General features: G+C 34.0%; 1 protein-coding gene across 1 annotated transcript in view; it reads left to right on the forward strand.

Annotated features, from left to right (window-relative positions):
• Positions 1-26,296, forward strand: part of kcnh2a (potassium voltage-gated channel, subfamily H (eag-related), member 2a) — a 97,877-nt gene that overhangs the window by 24,930 nt on the left and 46,651 nt on the right. Inside the window, exons 4-5 of the mRNA XM_056475487.1 lie at positions 3,206-3,640; positions 5,844-6,055. Coding sequence (XP_056331462.1) covers positions 3,206-3,640; positions 5,844-6,055 — 647 coding nt within the window. The remainder of the gene's footprint in view (positions 1-3,205; positions 3,641-5,843; positions 6,056-26,296) is intronic.

A 26,296-nucleotide genomic window follows, 5' to 3' on the forward strand; every position in this document is an offset into this window, starting at 1 on the left:
TAATCAGTATGAGACAAAAATATTGAATAATACTCCAATCTACAGACTGGTCAAAAACTTCCAGTTCAGGTTTTATGGCAGCAAAAACATTTTTTTTTTGTTGTTGAGATATTATCACCTTAGAATTATAAGGTTCTATCTGACATTTTTGTTAAAATTTAGTTATTTACATATTACTATTAAATGACAACTTATTTACATTATGTGATATGTTTATATTTTTATTATATAATATGTAATATTATTATATAAGTTACATTTTTTAATTTAAATGCGGTTTTATTTTGGATTCAATAGCATTGTAATTACATTGTTATAACATATTTATATCTGGGATGTAACATGTAATTACAAAGATTTATCTTGTGTGCAGTTATTGTGTCATTTTATAAATTTATTAAATAATATTTATTTATGTAATATTTTTATATTTTTATTATATAATATATAATATTATTATATAAGTTAAATGTTTACATTTTAAGACTTTTAATTTTAAAAACAAAACGGTTTTATCTGGTTAACCATGAAACTTAAAATTCTAAGGCGATAATATATAATTAATAGTTTTTATTTTGGATACAATAGCATTGTAATTACATTGTTATAACATTATATTTATACAGGTATCTGGTATGTAACATGTAATTACAAAGATTTATCTTGGTGCAGTTATTGTGTCATTACATTGTAACTACATTGTAGTTACATACAAGATAATATTTATAAATGTAAATGTTTCTTTGTAAATTGCATGTGTTTCTATATTTCTTGTACAGGGACTTTAGTTAGAGTTATATAGAGTTATATAATTAAATATGCACAGTACTCGTGTATGTAATATGTAATTATAAACTTAAATCTTGATTTATAAACATGTTTGTACGTGTGTGCAATTACTGTGCCGTTGCATTGTAATTACATTATAAATATATTGTAGTTACATCCAAGATAATATTTATAAATGTAAATGTTTCTTTGTATATTTCATGTACTGTGTTTGTGTATTTATAGTTATTTACATGAACATACACAGTACACATGTAATGTATGTACAAACTATTATCTTGATTGTAATTACATATATAATGTACATTGTGTATTTATACTTTATGCTTAAATGTACACAGTACACATGTATGTATTATGTAATTACAAACTGTTATCTTATATGTAATTACTGTGTCGTTACATTGTAATTAGTCTGTAGTTACATCCAGAATAATATCTATATATATATATATATATAAATGTAAACCTGTTTTCGTATATTTCATTTATATGACAGTAACAATAAGTTTGAATGCTTGTCATTAAAGACCCAACGATTTGTAACGTTCATCAGTACTTACAGTAAATTAAGAAATTAATAATACAAATAAGCTGTAAAAATCAAAACCACTCAAAAATCATTTACTGGCTCAACATATATTTATAATTTTATGTATTTTTCATATGTTGTTTGCTGGATGTTTAATGCTGTCAGACTACAAGCCTGTTTTTAAATTTCATTGAGTGAAGACAATATAGGCTGTGTGTGTTTTTACAAACATGGCTTCTGTGGGACTTGGATTGTTATGTACAATCATTAGTTATGTTTCTAACCATTATTGAAAATGAAGCATTAGAAATTGCAATATTGCATTCAGTAAATTATTATTAAATAAAGCATTGTTTTCTATCTAGTGCGTTCAAGAGAGAAAATCATCCCCATCGTCTTGCTTTCAGAGAGAAAGCTTGTTGTTTGGGGTTACAATCTTGAGAGACACCCGTGTGTGGAAAATTAACCACCAATCACACAGATCATGTGACTGGGTACTCATTAGTCTAAGTACCCAGTCACATGATCTGTGTGATTGGTTATTTGTTGCACATAAGGGAGTTTATTTGATAAATGTTTTTTCCATCATAGTTTTTAGCATGTTTTCTTTTGTAAACTGTATAAGTCCAATCTAGAACATAGATTATTAATCACATTTCAGGATTTTATGATCCTCTTGGTGATTTAATCCATCTTTTATGTAATATCTCAAAATTTTCATTACGATTTGTGAATTTAAACATAGCTACACTGTTAATGATTTTTTTAAAATTACACAGTATATAACTGTAAAGTGAACTGAATTTTACTGTAGGACAGTTATGCAGTATGTTACTGTATTTTAAAGTTCCATTGTGATAATAACTGTTTAAAAATTCAAAATTCAAATTCAATTTAAATACATACAGTATACAGCAATAGAAATGGTGCTGTAAATGTAAATACAGTATTTGTGCTCTAATTGATTTACAGTAAGTTACTGATGAACTGCTTCAAGTAAGTTACTGTCGATTCTACGAGAAATTGTTAACAGTGTAGTGTGTAATCATATATATTTACATTAGATGTTGTCTACCCTGTTGTCTATTGGAGGGAATGCATCAATAGACTTGCCATTTTAGTACAGGGTAATAGAGCTCCTTTGAAATAAATGCAGGATCAAGGTGCAGTTGAGGACTGGCCATCCAGAGCCAGAGATATACACATATACACATATATCTATGATCGGGAGTTTTCCCGGTGGTCAGTATGCAAATATTTTTTTTAGATGACAAAAATGATAATTTTACATCACTTTTCTATGTCGATGGATAAGTGACCGCACGAGCAATGCCGACAAAGAGCATGTGTTTGTGTGCATGGAAATGAATTATTCTCCCTCCTATGTTCTGAAACACATCCCCTCTCCTGCTTTAACTTCTAACGGAGGGAGCTTGTTGTCATACTTTATATACATTGTTTGCTTATTTTATTCAACAAAACTGTTTAGTATTTTGTGCAAATTGGTTCTACATTGCCTTATGGTGAATGCAGTAAGTGACTTTATTATCATCAATAACGTTATTTGTTGAGCACAACAGTTCATAACATACAAAAACATAAAAAACGAAATCTTACCTATGAAATGTTCTGCCTTTGTGCTTTGTTTTCTTTGTTTGCTGGTTACTACACCCGTACACAGCGCTAAAGTCTAGCATCTTCACATTGGCTTTAATCTTGATTAGTGCAGTTGAATGACATTTGTCCTGGGAGCACTGTACAAATGTGGCAGCACTATTGATAAATGCTCAGTGTCCGTATGCGAACTCTTGTGTATATATCTATGGTGTGTAATGATGATCTAACAGAATACTTCTATTTTTTTACTCTTGGGTATTTCCTCAGCAAGACGACGTCGTCTCCGGCTGCCCCTACCCTTGTTGCACTCTCTGAGTGGCAGTAAACAGTCTCTGCATGAAGACACTGAAAAAGGCTTCATGCAGCCGATGCCTCATATGGGCCATGAGTCAGTAGCCCTGGACAAACTGCTCTCCCTGCCTGAACGCTCTGCACTCGGAGGATCTCAGCTGTTGTTCTGGGACGATAAGGCTCAGAATGAGTCTGAAAGTGAGCTGCGGCCATCAGAAGTGTCTCCTCCTCTGCCTCAGGGCTTCTCGCAGTCTTCCCCGCGTCTGTACAACCTCACCTCAGAGGCGTCTCCGTCCAGCTGCAGCATGGCCCACAGCCGCTCCTGTGAGAGCCTGTGTGGCATGAGGCCCTCGCACTCCACCAATGACTTTAACTGGGACAGAAAACTGCCAGTCAGACCCAGTAGCACAGGTAATATAGAAGGTTGAATATGCTGACCATATTTCTGAAATGCATTACCGAATTTGGTGGTAAAAATAATATTGAAATCTTACTTATGATTATTTATTTAAAAATGGAGATAATACATTTAGTATAATTCTTATTTTTACTTAAAATATATCTGGTTGGGGACAAGAAAAAATAACAGGGACTTGTGATCATTCAGTGGGAGAGTAAAAAACAGGGACATCTGGACACATGCAATTTCAAAAGATCATGTGACAAGTCACAGGTGAAGCAAATATGTTTTATCTTCTTCTAACAAGGCCATTTATTAAGGTTTGGATATATCTGGTGGTCAGTTTTGTAATCAATACACTAGATGCAGGAGAAAAGGGGAGAAATATAGATCTGAGCAATTTTTACAAGGGCCAAACTTTAATGGCAAGACAAGTTGGTCAGAGAAATGAAATGGGCAGATCTGTGGTTTGCTCCTGGTCAGCAGTGGTGAGGATTTACCACCAGTGGTCAGACGAGGGACAAACTACAAACCAGCCACACTAGACATTTAAAGGTGACATCGGATGTCCATTCTACACAAGTTGATGAAACGTCGATAGCTTACTAAATGTCTCAAAGATAGTGTAAGTAAACAGTTTTATACCTTGTCAAAACACCACAGTGAGCCATTTTGCTTCATATCTCTTTAAATGCCAATGAGCTGCTGCACATCCCACCCCTCTTTAAGGCTGCAGGATCAGGAATGCAATCCATTCTTGAGGCGTTAAACCAGCAAATGGCTCAATCAAACTCATTTTATGTGTATGACTTGAAGAAGTATTTGAAGCTATGTCCACATTATGATGACAAAATTGTCCAAAATAGTCCTCACTTTAGATTAGGTCACACAACTGGATGAGTTGACTTAATAAAGCAGTTATTAACATACAAATGAACTATTAGTATATGCCTTAAAAATAATATATAAATGTTGATTTAAATAGTTTAATAATAATTCACTTGTTCATTCTGAATGATCTGAAAAACCCCCAATTACTCTTGATATTCCGTATCTGACCGCTCCCGCTATATTCAGTCTTTGTTCACCCGCTGCACAACCCTCCCTGTTTTCTACCTGACCCGAGATCTGGTTTCCAAAATCTCACATAAAATTGGGCACCTCCAAAAGAGAGAGATAACAGATTAAAGTGTAGGTTGTGCAAGGATTGTAGGTTAAATGTCAGTTATGCTTGCCCCTTTGTGATGAAACATGAGTGCTGCGTGACGTGCGGTGAGGTTTGTGGCTGGTGAGGCACTGACTCTTTGAAAGTCAGATTTCCAAACATATCCACTCAGTATATTTGCCAACTACCGATTGTGTTTCATATATTATATCAGCATCATTTCTATACACATAGCAGGTACATATTAGGCCAAGGAAGAATGTAAAATGTAGAGCGATTTAATATGCCTCCCAAAAACACACACACATACAGCATGACGGCGGATGCGTACGCGCGCTCTCTCTCTTTCACACACACACACATACAGCAGGACGGCGGGAGCGCTTAATTGTTAGACTGCCCGCTCCTGTTCAAATTACACCAGGGTTACCAACCGCTACTGCGTTTTATTTGGAAATTTATTCCCAATCCGCAAGAAATCTGGTCGGGTTACGCAGCTCCCGCGGGAATGCACACCTCTGTATAAAAGTGCAATTATTAAGCATTTTAAATGTGCTTGTGTCAAGAATAGAGCCATTGTATCTGCAGTTATAAACCACTTAATAACGGATACTAATGTAGAGTAAATGCTTAACAAATAATGAATTCACTACTTGCTAATGCTTAATAGATTATTCATAGTGTGTAGTTATTATAAAGTGTCACCCACATTTTCATTGCACAGAGGTCGTAAAGCAGTCTGACGAAAAATGTTTTGGATGGATAAGCAATTTTTTTTTTAATCAAATGCATGCTAAGGTATACTTTATGACAGTTTTTTTCAACCATGTTCCTTGAGGACCACCAACACTGCTTGTTTTGGATGTCTCCTTTGTCTGTCATACCCATTACAGGTCTTTCAGTCTCTGTTAATGAGCTGATGATCTGAATCAGGTGTGTTTGCTTAAGGAGACATGGATATGTGCAGAGGTAGGGGTCCTCCAGGAACGTGGTTGAGAAACACTGATTTATGACATCAATCAGATCTCTGTGTGTTTTCTTTCTTCTAGGTGCCATGCACCGCAAAGCCAGCTTACAGAATGCTACTTCTGACTCAGATCTCATTCGGCTCCGGAGCTCAGGCCGGGGCACCCAAATATCACACAACTTAATAGATATGAAGCCGGACGCATTAATTGCAGTTCCCACCGGTGAGATTGACATCATCGCCCCGTGCAAGCTGATCGACCGGACCCACAATGTGACAGAGAAAGTCACTCAGGTGAGGCTTTTCACTCATGATGTTGGAGAATGGATGTCTTTAGTGAGAAAATAGCAGTTTAAAATATGGTGCTCGATGACAAAAAAGCTATAAATAAATAATTCAGGATTTTAATTCTGCAAAAACATTGTATAATGATCTATATTTTTGGGATTTTCATTTGCTTTTTTCATCAACTTTTGATTCATTTTTATTAGTTTAATGTTTGTTTAGTTAAGTTTAATGTTCTTTATTAATAAAAGTAATCTTTTTATTTAAAGAAAACTCCAAACATTTAAATGGCGCACATAGTATATTCACCACAGACATAAAATAACTGATGGAGTATTTATAAACTGCTTACTCAAATCTTTTAATGTAGAGTTAATGCTTAACAAATAATGAATTAACTATTTGCTAATGCTAATGTATCATAGTGTGAAGTTATTATAAAGTATTACCAATGTAATGAACACATGAGGAAAGGGAGGTGTAAAAAGGCATGGAAAGTCCAGACAGAAGCTAACATCTCTTAATTAGAAACCAATCTTGCCTCTCGTCAGTGTAAATTATTATTATTTACCAAAATGTGTTAAATTTATTCATCAGGTTTTGAATAAAGAGTGGTTTTTCTGCATGTTTGTCTAGGTTTTCTGAGCGGTTGTTCTCGTGTTGCCGGTTGGTTGTTGGAGTGTTTAGCTGATATCTGGTGTTGTTGGGTTTAGATAGGTTAGAGTTTCTTAATGGTTTCTGAGTGCTTCGCCACTGGTACTTCACATATACTTGTAGAGTCACCCATAGTGGACTGGTCTCCATTGAGATGCCAGACTAATACAAACCAGCTGATTCTAAACAGCAGTAGATCCGTTTCTGCACAGTTACAGAGGATCATAGTGTAATGATGCGTCGGCAGATTGAGGATCCATTTGCAGCTTTATTAAATAACAGTAGGATGATCGTACAGGCAGGGTCAGGTAACAACAAATGAGAATGGCAAAGGAGAAACTTAACTCAAAGTCCGTGGGCAGGCGATCAGTCGAGACAGGCGGCATACAACAGAGAGAGTGTTCCATTAAACTGAGCAGAGGGTCACAGAAGGCAGGCGGCATCAACAATCACATAAACGGGGAAACAGTTTTTCAGGTGCTAGCGTAATCAGACGGAAGGAATGCTGGGATGTGTAGTGAAGCTGGATTTAGTAGTCCGGTGACGGTGATCTCTGGTGGCGATCGGGGGGAACCACAGAGGTCGGAGATGTTACAGAGCCCTCCCCCTGCGAACGGCTCCTGACGTGAGCGGTCACGGGACGTCGGGGTCTCCCACGGGAGCGTGGAGCTGGTTTGTTGGGATGGGATCTGTGGAAGTCGATGGTAAGAGAAGGGTCAAGAATGTCTTTAGCATTTACCCAAGATCTCTCCTCAGGACCGTAACCCATCCAGTCAATTAAGTACTGAAGAGTACCACCCCGCCGTCGTGAGTCCAGGATCTCCTGAACCTGATATGCTTCTTCTCCATCGATGATGAGGGGGGAGGGTCTCTGTAACCGATCCTCGTCTAGGTCATCCTCCCCTCTCGGGGCACCAGCGGCCTTGAGCAGAGAAACATGGAAAGTGGGTGAGATACAATATTGAGCAGGTAAATCTAGACAATAAGAAACTGGTGTAATTTGTCTAATGATTTTGAAAGGGCCCACGTACCTAGGACTGAGCTTGGAACAGGGTAGCCTTAGACGAAGATCTCTGGTGGAAAGCCATACCCAAGAACCTGATTGATAATTAGGATGTGGTCGACGATGCTTGTCAGCCTGCTCCTTTTGTCTTCTAATGGCACATTGTAGATGAATATGTGCTTCATTCCATGTTGTTTAACTTCGTCGAAGCCATTCATTGACTGCAGGTAGACTGGTCGGTTCCCCAGACCAGGGAAAGAGAGGTGGTTGAAATCCTAGAATGCATTGGAAAGGTGTGAGTCCAGTGGATTGCTTTCTAAGGGAATTCTGTGCGTATTCGGCCCAAAACAAGAAGTTGCTCCATTCCTGCTGATTTCTATGACAGTATGATCTGAGGAAACGATTAATTTCTTGGTTCAGTCTCTCAGTTTGTCCGTTGGATTCAGGGTGGTATCCAGATGTTAAGCTGACATTTACATTGAGGGCTTTAAAGAATTCAGACCATAAGCGAGAAGTGAACTGGGGTCCACGGTCAGAAACAATGTCATCAGGTATGCCGTAAAATCTGAAAACATAGTGATAGAGTGTTTCAGCGGTTTCAAGAGCTGTGGGTAGCTTAGGTAATGGTATGAGTCGACATCCTTTGGAAAAACGATCAGTTACTGTAAGGATGGTAGTGTTCCCCCTGGAGATGGGCAAGTCAGTAATGAAATCAATCTCGATGTGAGACCAAGGTCTCTGTGGGACGGGTAGGGGTTGCAGCAGACCGGCTGGTAATTGTTTTGAGGCTTTTGAAATATTGCAGACTTCACAATTCTTTACATACTTGATTACGTCGGAGCGCAGAGAGGACCACCAGTATTTATTAGAAATTATTTCGAGCGTGGCGTTGATACCAGGATGGCCGGTGCTGGGAAGGTTGTGGGTTAGTAGAAGAACTTTGTCACGCAAGTTGGTTGGTACATACAGTTTGTCCAGGGGACACTCAATGGGGGTGGGATCAGTAAGTAGTCCTTCCTGAATTTCAGTTTGGATGTCCCACTGTATGGGTGCTACAATGATGGTTGGTTGAAGGATGGGTTCAGAGGGGATGGGCTGTAATTCAGTTTCAAACTGGCGAGATAAGGCATCAGCTTTTGTGTTCTTCGATCCAGGCCGGTAAGTAACAAGGAAGTTAAACCGTGTAAAGAACAGAGCCCAACGAGCCTGGCGATGATTTAGTCGTTTAGCTGAGCGCAGATATTCCAGATTTCAGTGGTCTGTGAGTACAGTAAAGGGGAGTTTGGCTCCCTCTAACCAGTGTCGCCACTCTTCAAAAGCTGCCTTCATTGAAAGTAATTCACGGTTGCCCACATCATAATTTTGTTCAGCTGGGTTAAGTTTCCTGGAAAAAAAGGCGCAGGGGTATAATTTAGCTGGGTTACCTTGACGTTGAGAGAGAACTGCCCCAATACCAGTGTTGGACGCGTCAACTTCCACAATAAACTCACGTTCAGGGTCTGGATGTCGCAGGATAGGTGCTGAAGAGAATCTTTGTTTTAAGTGGGAGAATGCACGTTCTGCTTCCTGTGTCCAGATAATGTGTCGTCTAGTCCCCTTCGTCAGGGAGGTAAGTGGAGCTGCGATTGTGCTGAAGTTTCGGATAAACCTTAGATAGAAGTTGGCAAACCCTAGAAACCTCTGCATTTCTTTAATAGTAGTAGGCCTAGGCCATTTGCAGACTGCTTGAACTTTGTGATCATCCATGGTGACTCCATCAGCGCCAATTACATATCCAAGAAATGCGATGGATGTTTGATGAAACTCACATTTTTCAGCTTTGGCATAAAGTTGATGTGTAATTAAACGTTGGAGCACTGACCTGACGTGTTTGACATGTGACTCCAGGGAATTAGAATAGACCAGGATATCGTCCATATAAACTATGACCCATCTTCCGAGCATGTCACGGAAAACATCATTGATGAATGCTTGGAATACAGAAGGACTGTTGGCTAATCCAAAGGGCATTACTCTGTACGCATAGTGACCAGTGGTCGTGGAAAAGGCAGTTTTCCATTCGTCTTCTTTACGAATGCGAATGAGGTTATAGGCACTGCGAAGATCCAATTTAGTAAATACCTTAGCGGAACGGAGCTGTTCCAACGCTGAGGGTACTAGAGGAAGTGGGTATGGAAATTTCACAGTTACTTCGTTCAGACCTCTATAATCGATGCAGGGTCGAAGAGAACCATCTTTTTTCTTCACAAAAAAGAAACCTGCAGAGGCTGGGGAGGTTGAGGGAACGATAAAGCCTTTTGATAATTCCTCTTCAATGTAAGACTTCATAGCTTCTGTCTCAGGTTGTGAGAGAGGAAAAACTCGACCCTTTGGTGGAACAGTTCCTGGAATTAGATCAATAGCACAATCACATGAACGATGAGGAGGAAGTTGGGAGGCTCTGGTTTTGCTAAATGCTTCGAGGAGATCTGAGTATTCAGAAGGGATAATGGGACTGTCAGAAAGGGTTAAATCAACTGATGCTGCTTGAATTTTATGGGGTTTTGGTAGCTTGATGCAAGTTTTAAAACATGTATCTGACCACTGAATGACTTGAGCATTTGACCAGGAAATTGTTGGTTCATGTTTCTGGAGCCATGGGAGTCCGAGAATAATGGGATTGTCAGGGATTTGTATGGCAAACAAATGAATTTTTTCAGTGTGTAAAGCTCCAATGGAAAGTGTCACTTCTTCAGTTATGGCTTGAACTTGACCATTACGTAATGGTCTGCCGTCCAGCGCCGCCACTGTCAACACAGATACACAAGGCATGAGGGGAATATTATGTCTTTTTGCAAACGCTAGGTCAATGAAATTACCAGCTGAACCTGAATCAATAAATGCTGATGTGTTAATGATCTGGTTAACAAAAGATATTTGCACAGGCAAGCAAACTTTCTTCGGGAACTGGAAATAAGTGCTTACCATTGAAGTGGGCGGAGCTTGGGGTTTAACAGGACAATTTGACTTCATATGACCAGTTTCTCCGCAATAAAGGCATAAATTGTTATGAAGTCTGCGTTGTCGTTCAGCTGGAGTGAGGCGAGTATGGCCAATTTGCATAGCCTCTGGCTCCGAAGTTTCTGCGGGTTGGTAGAGAAATGCACTTTCCTTAAAACGAGATTTGCGTGAGCGCATGAGATTGTCAAGCCGTATGGTGAGATTAATGAGTTCCTCCAGTGTCTTGCTTTCATCTCTACAAGCGAGCTCTGTTTGCAGTTCAGAATTCAGCGCTCTGCGAAAATGCAGTTTGAGAGGTGCATCGGGCCATTTTGACTGAGCTGCTAGAGTGCGAAATTTAATAGAAAATTCGGCAGCCGTAGATTTTCCTTGGCGTAATTTTAGAATTTGCTCACCCGCTTCCTCTCCCGCTTCAGGAATGTCAAACACTTCTTTGAGTCGGTCCGTGAAACTTTTATAACTGGGAAACACTGGACGATTTATATCCCAGACAGCTGTAGCCCATTCTAGGGCTTTTCTTGTGAGCAGTGAGCAGACAAAGGCGATTTGACCGTTCTCTGTTGGGTAAAGCGAAGGCTGCTGCGCAATAAACAGAGAGCATTGGAGAAGGAAGCCTTTACACTTTTCCGGCGTGCCGTCAAACTTCTCCGGGTATGCTAGACGTGGGCCTGCCATAAAAGGATTTCCTGGTGCTGACACCGGTATTGGAGCAGAGGCAGTAGAAACAGGATTTACATTGGGTATTTGCATGTTTTGAATGACTTTTACCAATTACTCCGTGAGCGAGGTGAGTCGGGCCAGTTGTTGTTGATGTGTTGCTAATATGTTAGCTTGTGAAGATACCTCCGACGAAAGTTGATAAACAGCTGCTGGATCAATGTTCGGCGAAGTCTTCTGTAATGATGCGTCGGCAGATTGAGGATCCATTTGCAGCTTTATTAAATAACAGTAGGATGATCGTACAGGCAGGGTCAGGTAACAACAAACGAGAATGGCAAAGGAGAAGCTTAACTCAAAGTCCGTGGGCAGGCGATCAGTCGAGACAGGCGGCATACAACAGAGAGAGTGTTCCATTGAACTGAGCAGAGGGTCACAGAAGGCAGGCGGCATCAACAATCACATAAACGGGGAAACAGTCCAGGGTCAAAACACAGAATCAGGTCAGGAATAGAGAAAACGCTTGGAATTGTATGCTGGGCAAAACAAGACTTCGCAATGAGTAACGGCGGAGATGGAGTATAAATAGTCATTGAGATAGGTTTCAGGTGCTAGCGTAATCAGACGGAAGGAATGCTGGGATGTGTAGTGAAGCTGGATTTGGTAGTCCGGTGACGGTGACCTCTGGTGGCGATCGGGGGAAACCACAGAGGTCGGAGATGTTACACATAGGCAGAAGACAATGGAAACAACATCAGAATTACCTGAATATGTGGAAGAGGTGAAGAGGTGGATTGATGGAAGCAACTGTTCAAAACACAATAAAATAAAATAAATAAAATAAAATAAAATAAAATAAAATAAAATAAAATAAAATAAAATAAAATAAATAAAATAAAATATTATATTATATTATATTATATTATATTATATTATATTATAGTATATTATATTATATTCATTTATTTTCTTTTGGCTTAGTCCCTTTATTCATCAGGCGTCACCACAGCGGAATGAACCGCCAACTTGTCCAGCATAAATTTTGGACTAAAAACAAGACAAAAACATGTATGAAAAGCTAATTTTTTTGCAGTGTTGAAGTACAGGTTGCAGTAGTTTACAAGTCAAGTTTTTAATCCAGTTGATGGAAGTATAATTGCCATTTTAATTTGCTACATGCCGCATTGGGCATTTATCTGAGATTTGAAACTCTGGTCACTTTACAGAGCAAAAAAAAAAAAACCCATAACACTTTACAATAAGGTTTTATGGTAACACTTTACAATAAGGCTGTATTAGTTCATGTATTATAGTTAACATGATCTAAGAGTGAACAACACATCTGTTAAGCATTTCTTAATCTTTGTTAATGTTAGTTAAACATATATCATTGTGTTATGTAATGTTATACGATTATGTACTGCTGAATGAAGGTGTTGTTCACCATTAGTTCATGTTAACTAATTTATTAATTAACATGTTAATCTATGGTTATAGTCAAAATGTATGGCCCACCTGTGATTTTTTTTTGTTGTCTTTTTCAAATATTTCCCCAATGATGTTTAAAACAGTATGGAATTTCTCACAGAATTTCCTATATTGTTTATTTCTTCTGAAAAAAGTCTTGTTTGTTTTATTTTGGCTAGAATAAAAACAGTTTGTAACTTTTAAAACCATTTTAAGATTAATATTACTACCTCCCTTAAGCAATAAATATTTTTTATTGTTTACAGAAAAAAAACATGATGGTGGAATTATTGACTAATTACCCTACCTAAAATTACTGATCCAATTAAGCCTTTAAATTACACTTTAGGCTGAACACTAGTATCCTGAAAAAATCTAGTCAAATATTATGCACTGTTATCATGGCAAAGATAAAAAAGTCAGTTATTAGAAATTAATTTCTAAAACAGCTATGTTTAGAAATGTGTTAAAAAAACTTTCCATTAAAATGAAATTGGGGAACAATATACAGGGGGCTAATAATTCAGGAGAGCTCTGACTTCAACTGTATATTTAGTTAACATCATCAAAGATTAAGTAATGATTAATTAACACTTAACAAATGTATTCTTCACTGTTAGTTCATTCGTGTTAACTATTGCATTAAATAAAATGATTTATATAACCTTTTTTAAAGTGTTACCTGTTTCATTAGTTAATGTTAGTTATTATACTGTATTTACTAACATGAACTAAGAATGAACTATACTTGTACAGCACTGCACTGTACTGTACATGAATTATACAAAAATACATTTACAAATGTTATAACAATGCTATTACAATGTTTTGCAATGTTATAACAATGTAATTACAATAGTAATAGATTGTCGTTATTACAATGTTATAACAATGTAATTACATTGGTATTACAATGTTATAACAATGCAATAACAATGTAATTACATGTTATTGTGTAGTAATTATAATATAATGACACGGAAATTACATCCCAAATAAAAGTTTGTAATTATGTATGTAATGCATATATTTTTGTATAAATACTCAAATACTGAACATAAAACATACAAAGAAACGTTACAGTTCATAAATATTATCTTGGGCGTAATTACAATGCAATATTAATGTAATTGAATTGTAATGACATGACAATTAAGTTTGTATTTACATGTGTTATGTGTATATTTACGTAAACAACTATAAATAACCAAATACTGTACATGCAACATACAATGTTTTTACAATGTTATAACAATGTAATTACAATTTTGTAACATTGTAGATACTACATAGTGATTGCATTGTTATAAAAATGTAATTGCAATGTTAATACATAGTAATTATAGTGTTATGGCATAGTAACTACATCCAAAATAAAAGTATGTAATGACATATGCACTGCATATGTTTAAATATAAATACTCAAATACTGAACATGAAATATACAAAGAAACATTTAAGTTTATAAATACTAAATTGGATGTAATTGCAATGCAATGGTATACAACTGTAAATAACCAAATACTGAATATGCAACATACAATGTTTTACAATGTTATAACAATGTAACTACAATGTTATAAAATTGTAGTTATTACAATATTGTAACAATGTCATTACAATGTTATTACATAGTAATTAAAATTTAATGACATAGTACTTACATCCAAAATAAAAGTTTGTAATTGCATATGTACTGTGTAAATGTACGTATGAATACAAAATACATGAGATATACAAAGAAACATTTAAATTTATAAATATTATCATGAATGTAATTACATTGCTAACGTAATGACAGTAGTTTAGTTTTTAATTACATGTGTATTGTGTGTATTTACCTATACAACTATTAATGATCATTTACTGTATATGCAACGTACAATGTTTTTACAATGTTATAACAATGTAACTACAATGTTACATAGTAATTACACAGTTATACCAATGTAATTACAATGTTATTACATAGTTATTATAATGTAATATCATAATACTTACATCCAAAATAAAAGTTTGTAATTATGTACGTACTGCATATATTTTTGTATAAATTCTCAAATACTGAACATAAAACATACAAAGAAACGTTACAGTTCATAAATATTATCTTGGGCGTAATTACAATGCAATATTAATGTAATTGAATTGTAATGACATGACAATTAAGTTTGTATTTACATGTGTTATGTGTATATTTACGTAAACAACTATAAATAACCAAATACTGTATATGCAACATACAATGTTTTTACAATGTTATAACAATGTAACTATAATGTTAATACACAGTAATTGTAGTGTAATGGCATAGTAATTACATCCAAAATAAAAGTATGTCATGACATATGCACTGCATATGTTTACATATAAATACACAAATACTGAACATGAAGTATACAAAGAAACATTTAAGTTTATAAATACTAAATTGGATGTAAATACAATGCAATGGTATACAACTGTAAATAACCAAATACTGAATATGCAACATACAATGTTTTACAATGTTATAACAATGTAACTACAATGTTAAAAATTTTTAGTTATTACACTATTGTAACAATGTCATTACAATGTTATTACATAGTAATTAAATTTAATGACATAGTACTTACATCCAAAATAAAAGTTTGTTATTGCATATGTACTGTGTAAATGTACGTATGAATACAAAATATATGAGATATACAAAGAAACATTTAAATTTATAAAAAATATCATGAATGTAATTACATTGCTAACGTAATGACAGTAGTTTAGTTTTTAGTTACATTTGTATTGTGTGTATTTACCTGTACAACTATTAATAATCAAATACTGTATATGCAACGTACAATGTTTTTACAATGTTATAACAATGTAACTACAATGTTCTTACATAGTAAATATAATGTAATGACATAGTAATTACATTCAAAATAAAAGTTTACAATTACAAATGTACTGCGTATATTTGTGTTTAAAATAAAAAATATTGTACATGAAATATACAAAGAAGCATTTAAGCTCATAAATATTATCTTGTATGTAGTTGCAATGTAATAGCAATGTAACTACAATTTAATGGCACAGTATTTAAGTTTGTAATTACATGTGTACTGTATGTTTACATATACAACTATAAAGAACCAAATACTGTATATGCAACACACTATATTTTTACAATGTTATAAAAATGTAACTACAATGTTATTAAATAGTAATTACACTGTTATACCAATGTAATTACAACGTTACAACATTGTAATAACCATTGTAGTTACATTGGTACTACAATGTTGTAACAATGTATTAATAATGTAATTACAATGTTATTACGTTGTAATTATAATGTATTGACAGGTTAATTACATCCTAAATTAATGTTTGTAATTACATATGTACTCTGTATGTTTACATATAAAAACAAATACTGTACATGAAATATACAAAGAAGCGTTTAGGTTTATAAATATTATCTTGCATGTAGTTACAATGCAATAGTAATGTAACTACAATGTAATGACACAGTAATTAAGTTTGTAGTTACATGTGTACTGTGTATATTTATGTATATCTATAAAGAACCAAATACTGTATATGCAACATACAATGTTATAACAATGCAATTACAAAGTTATTAAATAGTAAATACATTGTTACACCAATGTATTTACAATGTTATTACATTGTAATAATTACAATATTATAAAATTGTAATTTTTATTGGTATAACAATGTTGTAACAATGTATTAACAATATTACTACGTAGTATTTATAATGTAATGACATGGTAATTACCTCCTAAATAAATGTTTGTAATTACATGTGTACTGTGGATATTTATGTATACGACTATAAATAACCAATAACTGTATACGCAACATACAATGGCTTTGCAATGTTATAACAAAGTAATTACATTGTTTTTAGATGATAATTACAACGTTATACCGAAGTAATTGCAATGCTAGTACATAGTAATTATAATGAAATGGCATAGTAACTACATCCAAAGTAAAAGTTTGTAGTTACATATGTACTGCGCATATTTACGTATAAATACACAAATACTGAACATGAAATATACAAAGAAGCATTTAAGTTTATAAATATTTTATTAGATGTAATTTCAATGCAATAGCAATGTAACTACAATGTAATGACACAGTAACTATGTTTGTATTTACATGTGTACTGTGTGAATTAACATACAACTATAAATAACCAATTACTGTATATGCGACGTACAATGCTTTTGCAATGTTATAACAATGTAATTACATTGTTATTACATAGTAATTATGGAATTACAATGTTATAACATTGTAGGTATTACAATATTACAATGTTATTATATAGTAATTACAATGTAATGACATAGTACTTGCATCCAAAATAAAAGTTTGTAATTTCATATGTACTGCATAAATTTACGTATAAAAACACAGTACATGAAATATACAAAGAAAAATTTAAGTTTATGAATATTATCTTGGATGTATATACAATGCAATAGCAATGTAATTACAATGTATTGACATAGTAATTAGGATTGTATTTGCATGCGTACTGTGTATATGTATTTATACAGATATAAATAACCAAATTTGCAACACACAATGTTTTTACAATGTTATAACAATGTAATTATGATGATAAAGTATGTAATTACATATGTACTGCGTATATTTACGTATAAATACACAAATACTTCACATGAAATAAACAACAAAACATTTGAGTTTATAAATATTATCTTGAATGTAATTACATTGCAATAGCATTGTAATTACAATGTAATGGCATAGTAATTTAGTTTGTTATTACATGTGTACTGTGTATATTTACGTATACAACTATTAATAACCAAATACTGTATATGCAACATGCAATGTTTTTACAATGTTATAACAATGTAATTACATTGGTATTACATTTTTGTAACAATGTAATATTATAATTATCATGTTATCACGTAGTAATTATAATGTAATGACACGTTAATTACATCCTAAATAAACATTTGTAATTACATGTGCACTGCGTATAATTACGTATAAATACACTAATACTGTACATGAAATATACAAAGAAGCATTTAAGTTTATAAATATTATCTTGGATGTAATTACAATGCAATAGCAATGTAACTACAATGTAATGACACAGTAAATAAGTTTGTAACTACATTTGCACTGTGTATATTTACGTTTACAACTATAAATAACTACTGTATAATTACTGAATATGCAACATACAATGTTTTACAATGTTATAACAATGCAATTACAATGTTATTAAATAGTAGTTGCATGTTTATTCCAATGTATTTACAATGTTATAATGTAGAAATTATAATGTAATGACATGGTAATTACATCCTAACTAAATGTTTGTAATTACATGTGTACTGTGTATATTTATGTATACAACTAAAAATAGCCAAAATACTGTATATGCAACATACATTTTACAATGTTATAAAGTAGTAGTTTTTACATAATAATTACAGTGTTGTAGATAGTAATTACAATGTTTTATCAATGTAATTGCAATGTTATTACATAGTAATTATAATGTAATGACATAGTTGTTACATCCAAAATAAAAGTTTGTAATTACATATGTACTGCGTATATTCACGTATAAACACGCAAATACTGAACATGAAATATACAAAGAAGCATTTAAGTTTATAAATATTATCTTTGATGTATTTACAAAGCAGTAGCAATGTAACTACAATGTAATGACACAATAATTAAGTTTGTATTTACATGTATACTGTGTATATTTACGTATACAACTATAAATAACTACTGTATAATTACTGAATATGCAACATACAATGTTTTTGCAATGTTATAACTTTGTAGTTATTGCGTAGTAGTTACACTGTTATACCAATGTAATTACAATGTTATAACATTGTCGTTATTACAATGCTATAATATTGTAATTACATTGTATTTCAAAGTTGTAACAATGTAATAACAACATAATTACAATGTTTTTATGTAGTATTTATAATGTAATGACATAGTAATTAAGTTTGTAATTACACATGTACTGTGTATATTTACGTATACAACTATAAATGACCAAATACTGTATATGCAACATACAATGTTTTCACAATGCTATAATAATGCAATTACAATGTTATAACTTTGTAGTTATTGCATAGTACTTACAATGTTATAACAATGCTGTTACAATGTTATGTACATAGTAATTATAATATTCAATGTACATAGTAATTATAATGTAATGAAATAGTATTTACATCCAAAATAAAAATTTGTAATATATATAAACTGCGTATATTTTATTACATTAGATGTAATTACAATGTTATCGTATTGTTTGTACAATGTTATAACAATGTAATTACAATGTTATAACTGTAATTGCAATATCATTACATAGTAATGGCATAGTAATAATATCCATAATAAAAATTTGTAAATACAAATGTACTGCGTATATTAACATTTAAAAACACACAAATGCTGTACATGAAATATACAAAAAAACATTTTAATTTATAGTTGTTATTTTGGATGTGGTTACAAAGTAAAAGCAGTGTAATTACAATGTAATGACATAGTAATTAAGTTTGAATTTACAGTACATGTGTACTGTGTATATTTACGTATACAACTATAAATAACCAAATACTGTACATAAAATATACAAGGAATGTTTACAATTTTAAATATTGTCTTGGATGTAACTACAATGTAATTACAATGTCATTATATCCGAGATAAAAGTTTGTAATTACATATGTACTGTGTATGTTTACATATAAATACACAAATACTGCTCTTGAAATGTTTAACATGTTAATACATTTTATCTTGGATGTATTTACAATGTAAAAGCAATGCAATTACAATGTAAATAAATAGTAGTTACAATGTAGCAACACAGCAATTGCGCACAAGATAATTTGTAATTGAAGGTTTGTAATTAAATGTGTGCTGTGTATATTTACAAATAAATCTTTAAATAACCAAATACTGTACATGCAATATACAAAGAAACATTTACATTTATAAATATTCTCTTGTATGTAATTACAATGTAGTTACATGTAATGGCTTAGTAATTACAATCTAACGACACAGTTGTTGCACACAAGATCAAAGTTTGTAATTACATTTTATATCTTAGATGTAAATACAATGTTATAACAATGTAAATACAATGTCATTACATCCAAAATAAGTTTGTAGCTACATAATGTGGACTGTGTATTTTTACATATAAATACACAAATATTGTACTTTAATTAAATTTTAAACCTAGTTTGAGCTACTACTGCATTTGGCTACTAATGCATTATTAAAATTCAAACATTAACATTAGTTATTGCACTGTGAGTTAACATGAACAACTTTATTTTCAATACCTAATATAAACAAAGATGAATAAATACATAAATAAATGTATTTTTCATTGTTTGTTCCTGTTAGTAAATATATTAACTAATGGAACATCCTAAAGTGTCACCAAAAACCAACAATCAATAATTCATTCACATGCAGTTCTCTCACTCGCTCTTTAATAGCACTCATACCTGTAGTTAATGCAGTATCCTGGGCAGGTTCATGTTGGTGGCAGCTGCACATGGCTGGCTGAACAGACACTTGCCCTGCATTCCCATTTGAAGGGCATTCCAGCAGAGCACAGAGGGAACGAGGTCATGCCAAAGGTCACATGGCATATGCCGCGAGGTGTCCTTCCATTTTCGGCTGAGTTATCTGGATGCCTCATGACAGAAAGATCTATATCTCCACAACTGAGCAGCCATTAGCGCTCGTGTGGGTGTGTGTCCAGAGATGCTTAGTCATTTGTCTCTGTTTACACCGCTGCCCTGTTGACAGCAGTTGCACATTTGAGGCTTATATTTTATACAGTATTTCAAGTTACACTCAAACACAAATGTTCAATACATATGTTTTTGTTGTAGTGGTTTTATTTTGCATTTTAAAAAGCTTTTCCAGTGTGTGTATACTTGAATAATATAGTCTTTTAAATTAAAATAAAAATGGATTTGCACAATTAGATAAAAGTGTATTAACACTTTTTTCCCCATTTGTTTTTGTGATACATTTTTACCATGATTTAAAGCAGATTTAAATCAGACACTATTCTAAAATGTCATTCGGTGTAACAATATTTTATATACCATAAAAAGGCATATTTATATAGATCAAGGATTGATTGATTATGAAGACTGTATTTCAGGATCCCATGTAACTTTAAAATAATATTTAATTGTAATTTTATATCTTTACAATTTGCAACACAGGCTCTTTGTGAAAACATACCCCTGTATACATTTCTGGAGAGCGCAAATTATGTAGCCAGAGCTACGTATGGCTGCATTTCGTCTTTAAAACAAACGCTATGGGGCAGTAGAACGCTGATTGCTTATCTTCGCGTGGAAGGCTGTTTCGCTGTTTGCCCAGTAGCGTGTCGCGTACGTCAGTGGACTTGAGGTGCTGAGAGGAGTTGACTGTGACGACTGGGTTTAAGTCCGGTGAAGAATGGTTTCAGAATGTAAGTAAAACAAAAACAAAAGGCAAACGTGGTGAAGTCTGAAATGTGGTAAAAATCAGGCAGCTGCGATAGCTTTTCTTTTTCAGGATTGCTTTTGAATACACTGTCGGTTGAATTTAGGGAAGTGGCTGGTCGGATCAATCTGTGCATTTGAAAATACTATCAATTGGGTTTAGGGAAGGGGGTGGGTGGGGATATCAGTTGGTCAATTAGTCAGTTAGTTGATAGTAGCCTCTGGTGGATTTACGCGAGAACAGCAAGCGTGAATGGCACTCGCGAGAGAAATTTGAGCTCTGAAAAAGTGCACACAGTGAATTTGCGAAAACAAAAACTGCAAAAAACGTACCTCTTGGAATATATTTCGCGCTGTCAATAAATGTATACAGGGGTACACATCAGTAATGAGCCTGGGTTGACAATTTACCACTATCCTGTCAGTTCTTTCAATCATTTTGACTATAATAAAATTAAGTATAACTTATAGATCTATTTGTATTATAATAAATATGTATGTTAATATGCTTGAGTGTGTTTTTTTACATAAATATGTGCTATATAATGATGTTGAAACATTATTTCAAGAGTCCTGAAGGAAAAATAATAATAAACAGTTTTTATAAAAACAATTAAGTAACACAACAATTTTCAGCAACATTGTTTCTTGATTTTCAAATCATATTAGAATGATTTCTGAATGATCGCAGGGAACTAAACAGAATAAATAAGATTTTGAAATAAAATAATTCATAAAATGGGCATCATAGTGGTGCAGTGGTTATCACGATCGCCCCACAGCAAGATAGTCGCTGGTTCGAGCCTCGGCTGGGTCATTTGTCATTTCTGTGTGAAGTTTGCATGTTCTCCCCTTGTTTGTGTGGGTTTTCTCCGGGTGCTTCAGTTCCCCCACAGTCTACAGACATGTACTATAAGTGAATCAAATAAGCTAAGTTGGCCGTAGTGTATGAGTGTGAATGCAAGAGTGTATGGGTGTTTCCCACTGTTAGGTTGCGGCTGGAAGTGCATATGCTGCATAAAACATGTGTTGGATAAGTTGGCGGTTCATTCTGCTGTGGCGTCCCCTGATCAATAAAGGAAATAAGCTAAAAAAGAAAATGAATGAATAAATAATTCATAAGACAAAATTTCTGTTTAAACATTTTGGACCAATAAATGGAGTATAAGAGGCTAATACAAAAAAAAGACAAAATGCTACCCGCTCAAAACATATATATATATATATATATATATATATATATATATATATAATCACTTGAATTGTTCTATCATGCAGCATATTTAGTTCTTTAAAAGGAAACATTTCCATTTGTACATTTTTGATACACGCCCTATAACCTTCCCTTGTTGAGATGATTGTTCAGATGCATGATATGAACATGATACCAAATTTGATACAAGGTTAAAGCAGAGTGAATTTCTAGCAAATACATCAAATCTTAAAACAAATGACTGCATTTAAGTATTGCACTTAGTATTTTAGACTGTTTCCAAATGCTATGCTGTTGTATTTATGATGTTGTTTAAGTGTCTTGTAATGGACGTGATTTTTCACAGGTGTGTATTACGAAGGTGCTAGTTTTTGCAATGCCAATGTCTGTGCCGGGGAACCTCTGACTCTCCTTAACAGAGATTGATGTGTTATTTCAGGTGATGTAATGCTGTAGGGAGACATAGGGAAACCTCGTCCCCTTCCCCTCGCAGAAGCGGCATCTTGCTGGCACTTTTCTCTAGAGTCTCAACCCACTTAAAGTGTCATTAGCTCATTTATCACAAAGACACTGAGCTCTCGCCTGACCTGCTAGAACAGCCACCCTAAGCAACACACATCAGCCTAGTCTCTTTCTATCAAAAACTTTGTTATTATTTCTCTTAGAGATGCACCATTCAACTGGGCAGAAATTGGAATCTGCTGGATTTAGCTTCAAGCATGTTATCGCCAACTGTACATTTTTATTGTTTTGTCAATCTCTGTTCTGTTGTGCAAAACTGCACAGTAATGATTTTATACTGCAAACATGTAACTGGAGCATTAAGGGGTTAGTTCACCCACAAATTAAAATTTTGTTATTAATTATTGACCCTTGCGTCATTCCAATCTTCTGAGACCTTTGTTCATCTTCGGGAAACACAACTTAAGATATTTTAGATGAAATCTGATAGCTCTCTGACCCTTTGTAGTTCATATAAATCCTGAGACATTCAAAGACCAGAGAATTAACCAAAAACAAAACATTCCATCTGCCTTCAGTGGTTCAATTGTAATCATTTGAAGCTCCAAGAACAATTTTGTGCACCAAAAATCTGTAAAATTGGCTTCTTCATCAGGTCAGGGTGTTCATTTAGAATTTTTTGTTTCTCCAAGTCCCACTGTAATGACTAGCATTAATCTATAGCATGGTAGGCCTAATCATTCAGCTATACATCTCTGCATAAGTTTTATTCCTAATAAGAATATTTATTGTTGTCGGATACTTTAAACATTTTGAATGCAGTTTAATAATAACACTGCTCTGAGGTAACAGGTAAATAAATAATAAATCTTCAATGATTAAATTAAAATATGCTGTACTTTCAATAGTTGAATAAAAAGGGCACTGTTCTTTAAAAAGTGTGGTACTTTTACACAAAAATAAGAACACAGGCTGTTTACAGTATGTGTAGCTGTATGTAACAATAACATCTGAAACATAAAAACTAATGTCAGCCTGAAGCCTTTGGATATTTTAGAATGAATTACTTTAAAGTTTCAATGGGGAAGCATCAAGATTGTCATGTGACACACCACAGCCACCATGATTTATGATTACATGAGTTTTGTATTGTGTTTCTCTTTTCTGCAAATATTAAAAAATAAAGTGAAATATCTGATATTCTGATTCTCAAACATGTGTAAAAACATGTACTTTGTCCTATAAATAGTTTAATAATGATCATATTATTCCATCTATAACAGGTTATATGCTTTTTAAGTCAGTGATTCACTCTAAGCCAACTCAGGTGAAGTTGTGACTGAACAAGCTTCCCAATGACCAGCGGTAATGAGGCTTGAGGTGAAGCATATCAGCAATATGCTTTCAAGAATATTGGACAGGCAAACAAATTGAATCTGTTTTACAATACATTTTTAAAGAGCCTTTATTATAATATTTTAAAGGGATAGTTCACAGAACTTTTCTGTAAAATATTCTATGAATTAAAGAATCACCCTTGTGTGGATTTTAAACTTTTTAAATCTTGACTGATAAGACACAATGCAAAACCGTGCATTACAGTTATATTGAGCAGTCTACAAGCACTCCAAAAAATAACTTTTGTTGCTTGATCAAACTATGTATTTGATTGTTGTTTAGTTGAAACATCACAATTCTTAGTGGCTAGCACTGTTGCCTCACAGCAAGAAGGCCACTGGTTCAAGCCTCAGGTGGGTCAGTTGGCATTTCTGTGTGAGTTTGCATGTTCTTCCTGTGTTTACGTCCCTCTCTCAGGGTTCTACAGTTTCCCCCACAGTCCAAAGACATGTGCTATAATTGAACTGAATAAGCTAAATTGGTCGTAGTGTATGTGTGGGTGTGAATGCAAGAGTGTATGGGTGTTTCCCAGTGCTGAGTTGTGGCTGGAAGGGCATCCGCTGGGTAAAAGACATGCTGGACAAATTGGCAGTTCATTCCGCTGTGGCAACCCCAGATGAATAAAGGGACTAAGCTGAAGAAAAATTAATGAATGAATGATCAAGTTAAGTTAACAGAAGGAATTGTGTGAAACCTAGCATTTTTTACAGTGTGTTTTTTTCCCTCATATGCTGCAAATTTCACAAAATACATATTAAACAAAAGATACATTTAAACACTCATGCTTCTTCGCGGTGGTGCTGAATAAATGTATAATTTGTATATTCTGCATTTTGCATTCTGATGACGAGCTGTGATGAGATGAGATGCGCCATGCCTGGTTGCATTGCATGAGAGCTCTTGTTTTTAAAATAAATATCCCACATACATAGTGAGCACAATACAAGCTTAGGTGAATAGAAAGCTAAATGTAAAAAATAAGGGAAAAATTATCATTGTTTAATCTCATTAGGAAAAGATGTGGCCAATCAAACGCTGTACAGGTATGTGGCATCCATATTAATGATGTTTTGTTCTAATTGTCCTATTCTTATAGGGATTTATATGAGAACGAGGAAGCAATGGTGTTTGAAACTCCAGATGGTATATCATTATAAAATACTGACATTTAATCCTATAGCCTAGCTCCAGTTTATCTAGATTTTCATTCTATGGCACCTTTAAATTTCGACCATCCTGTAGTTATAAAATCAATTCTAAATGTAAAATAATAATGGAATTTAAACTACAACTATGACACAAAGAAACAAAATTACTGTTAGCACTTTCACTATACTTTTTACCAGCTGACGAACATGAAAAAAGGGCGATTAGAATCATTAATTTACAGAGCCTAAGCATTTAAAGCAGCAGATTACAAAAATATAAGTGCAAGCTTGAAATAAACAAAGTGTAATATAGTTATTGCTGACTGATAGTCGTTCATTGATTTTCATTCATTTTCCTTCAGCTTAGTCGCTTTATTAATCAGGGGTCACCACAGCGGAATGAACCACCAACTTATCCAGCATACGTTTTAAGCAGCGGATGCCCTTCCAGCTGCAACCTACTGGGAAGCACCCTAACACTCTAACATTCACACACGTACACTACGGCCAATTTAGTTTATTCAATTCACCTATAGTGCATGTCTTTGGATTGTGGGGGAAACCGAAGCACCCGGAGGAAACCCACGCCAACACAGGGATAGCATGAAAACTCCACACAGAAATGCCAACTGACCCAGCTGGGACTCGAACCAGCGATCTTCTTGCTGTGAGGTGACA

The sequence above is a fragment of the Danio aesculapii genome, chromosome 2 (genome assembly GCF_903798145.1).
Source record: "Danio aesculapii chromosome 2, fDanAes4.1, whole genome shotgun sequence".
In the NCBI taxonomy this organism is placed as follows: Eukaryota; Metazoa; Chordata; class Actinopteri; order Cypriniformes; family Danionidae; genus Danio; species Danio aesculapii.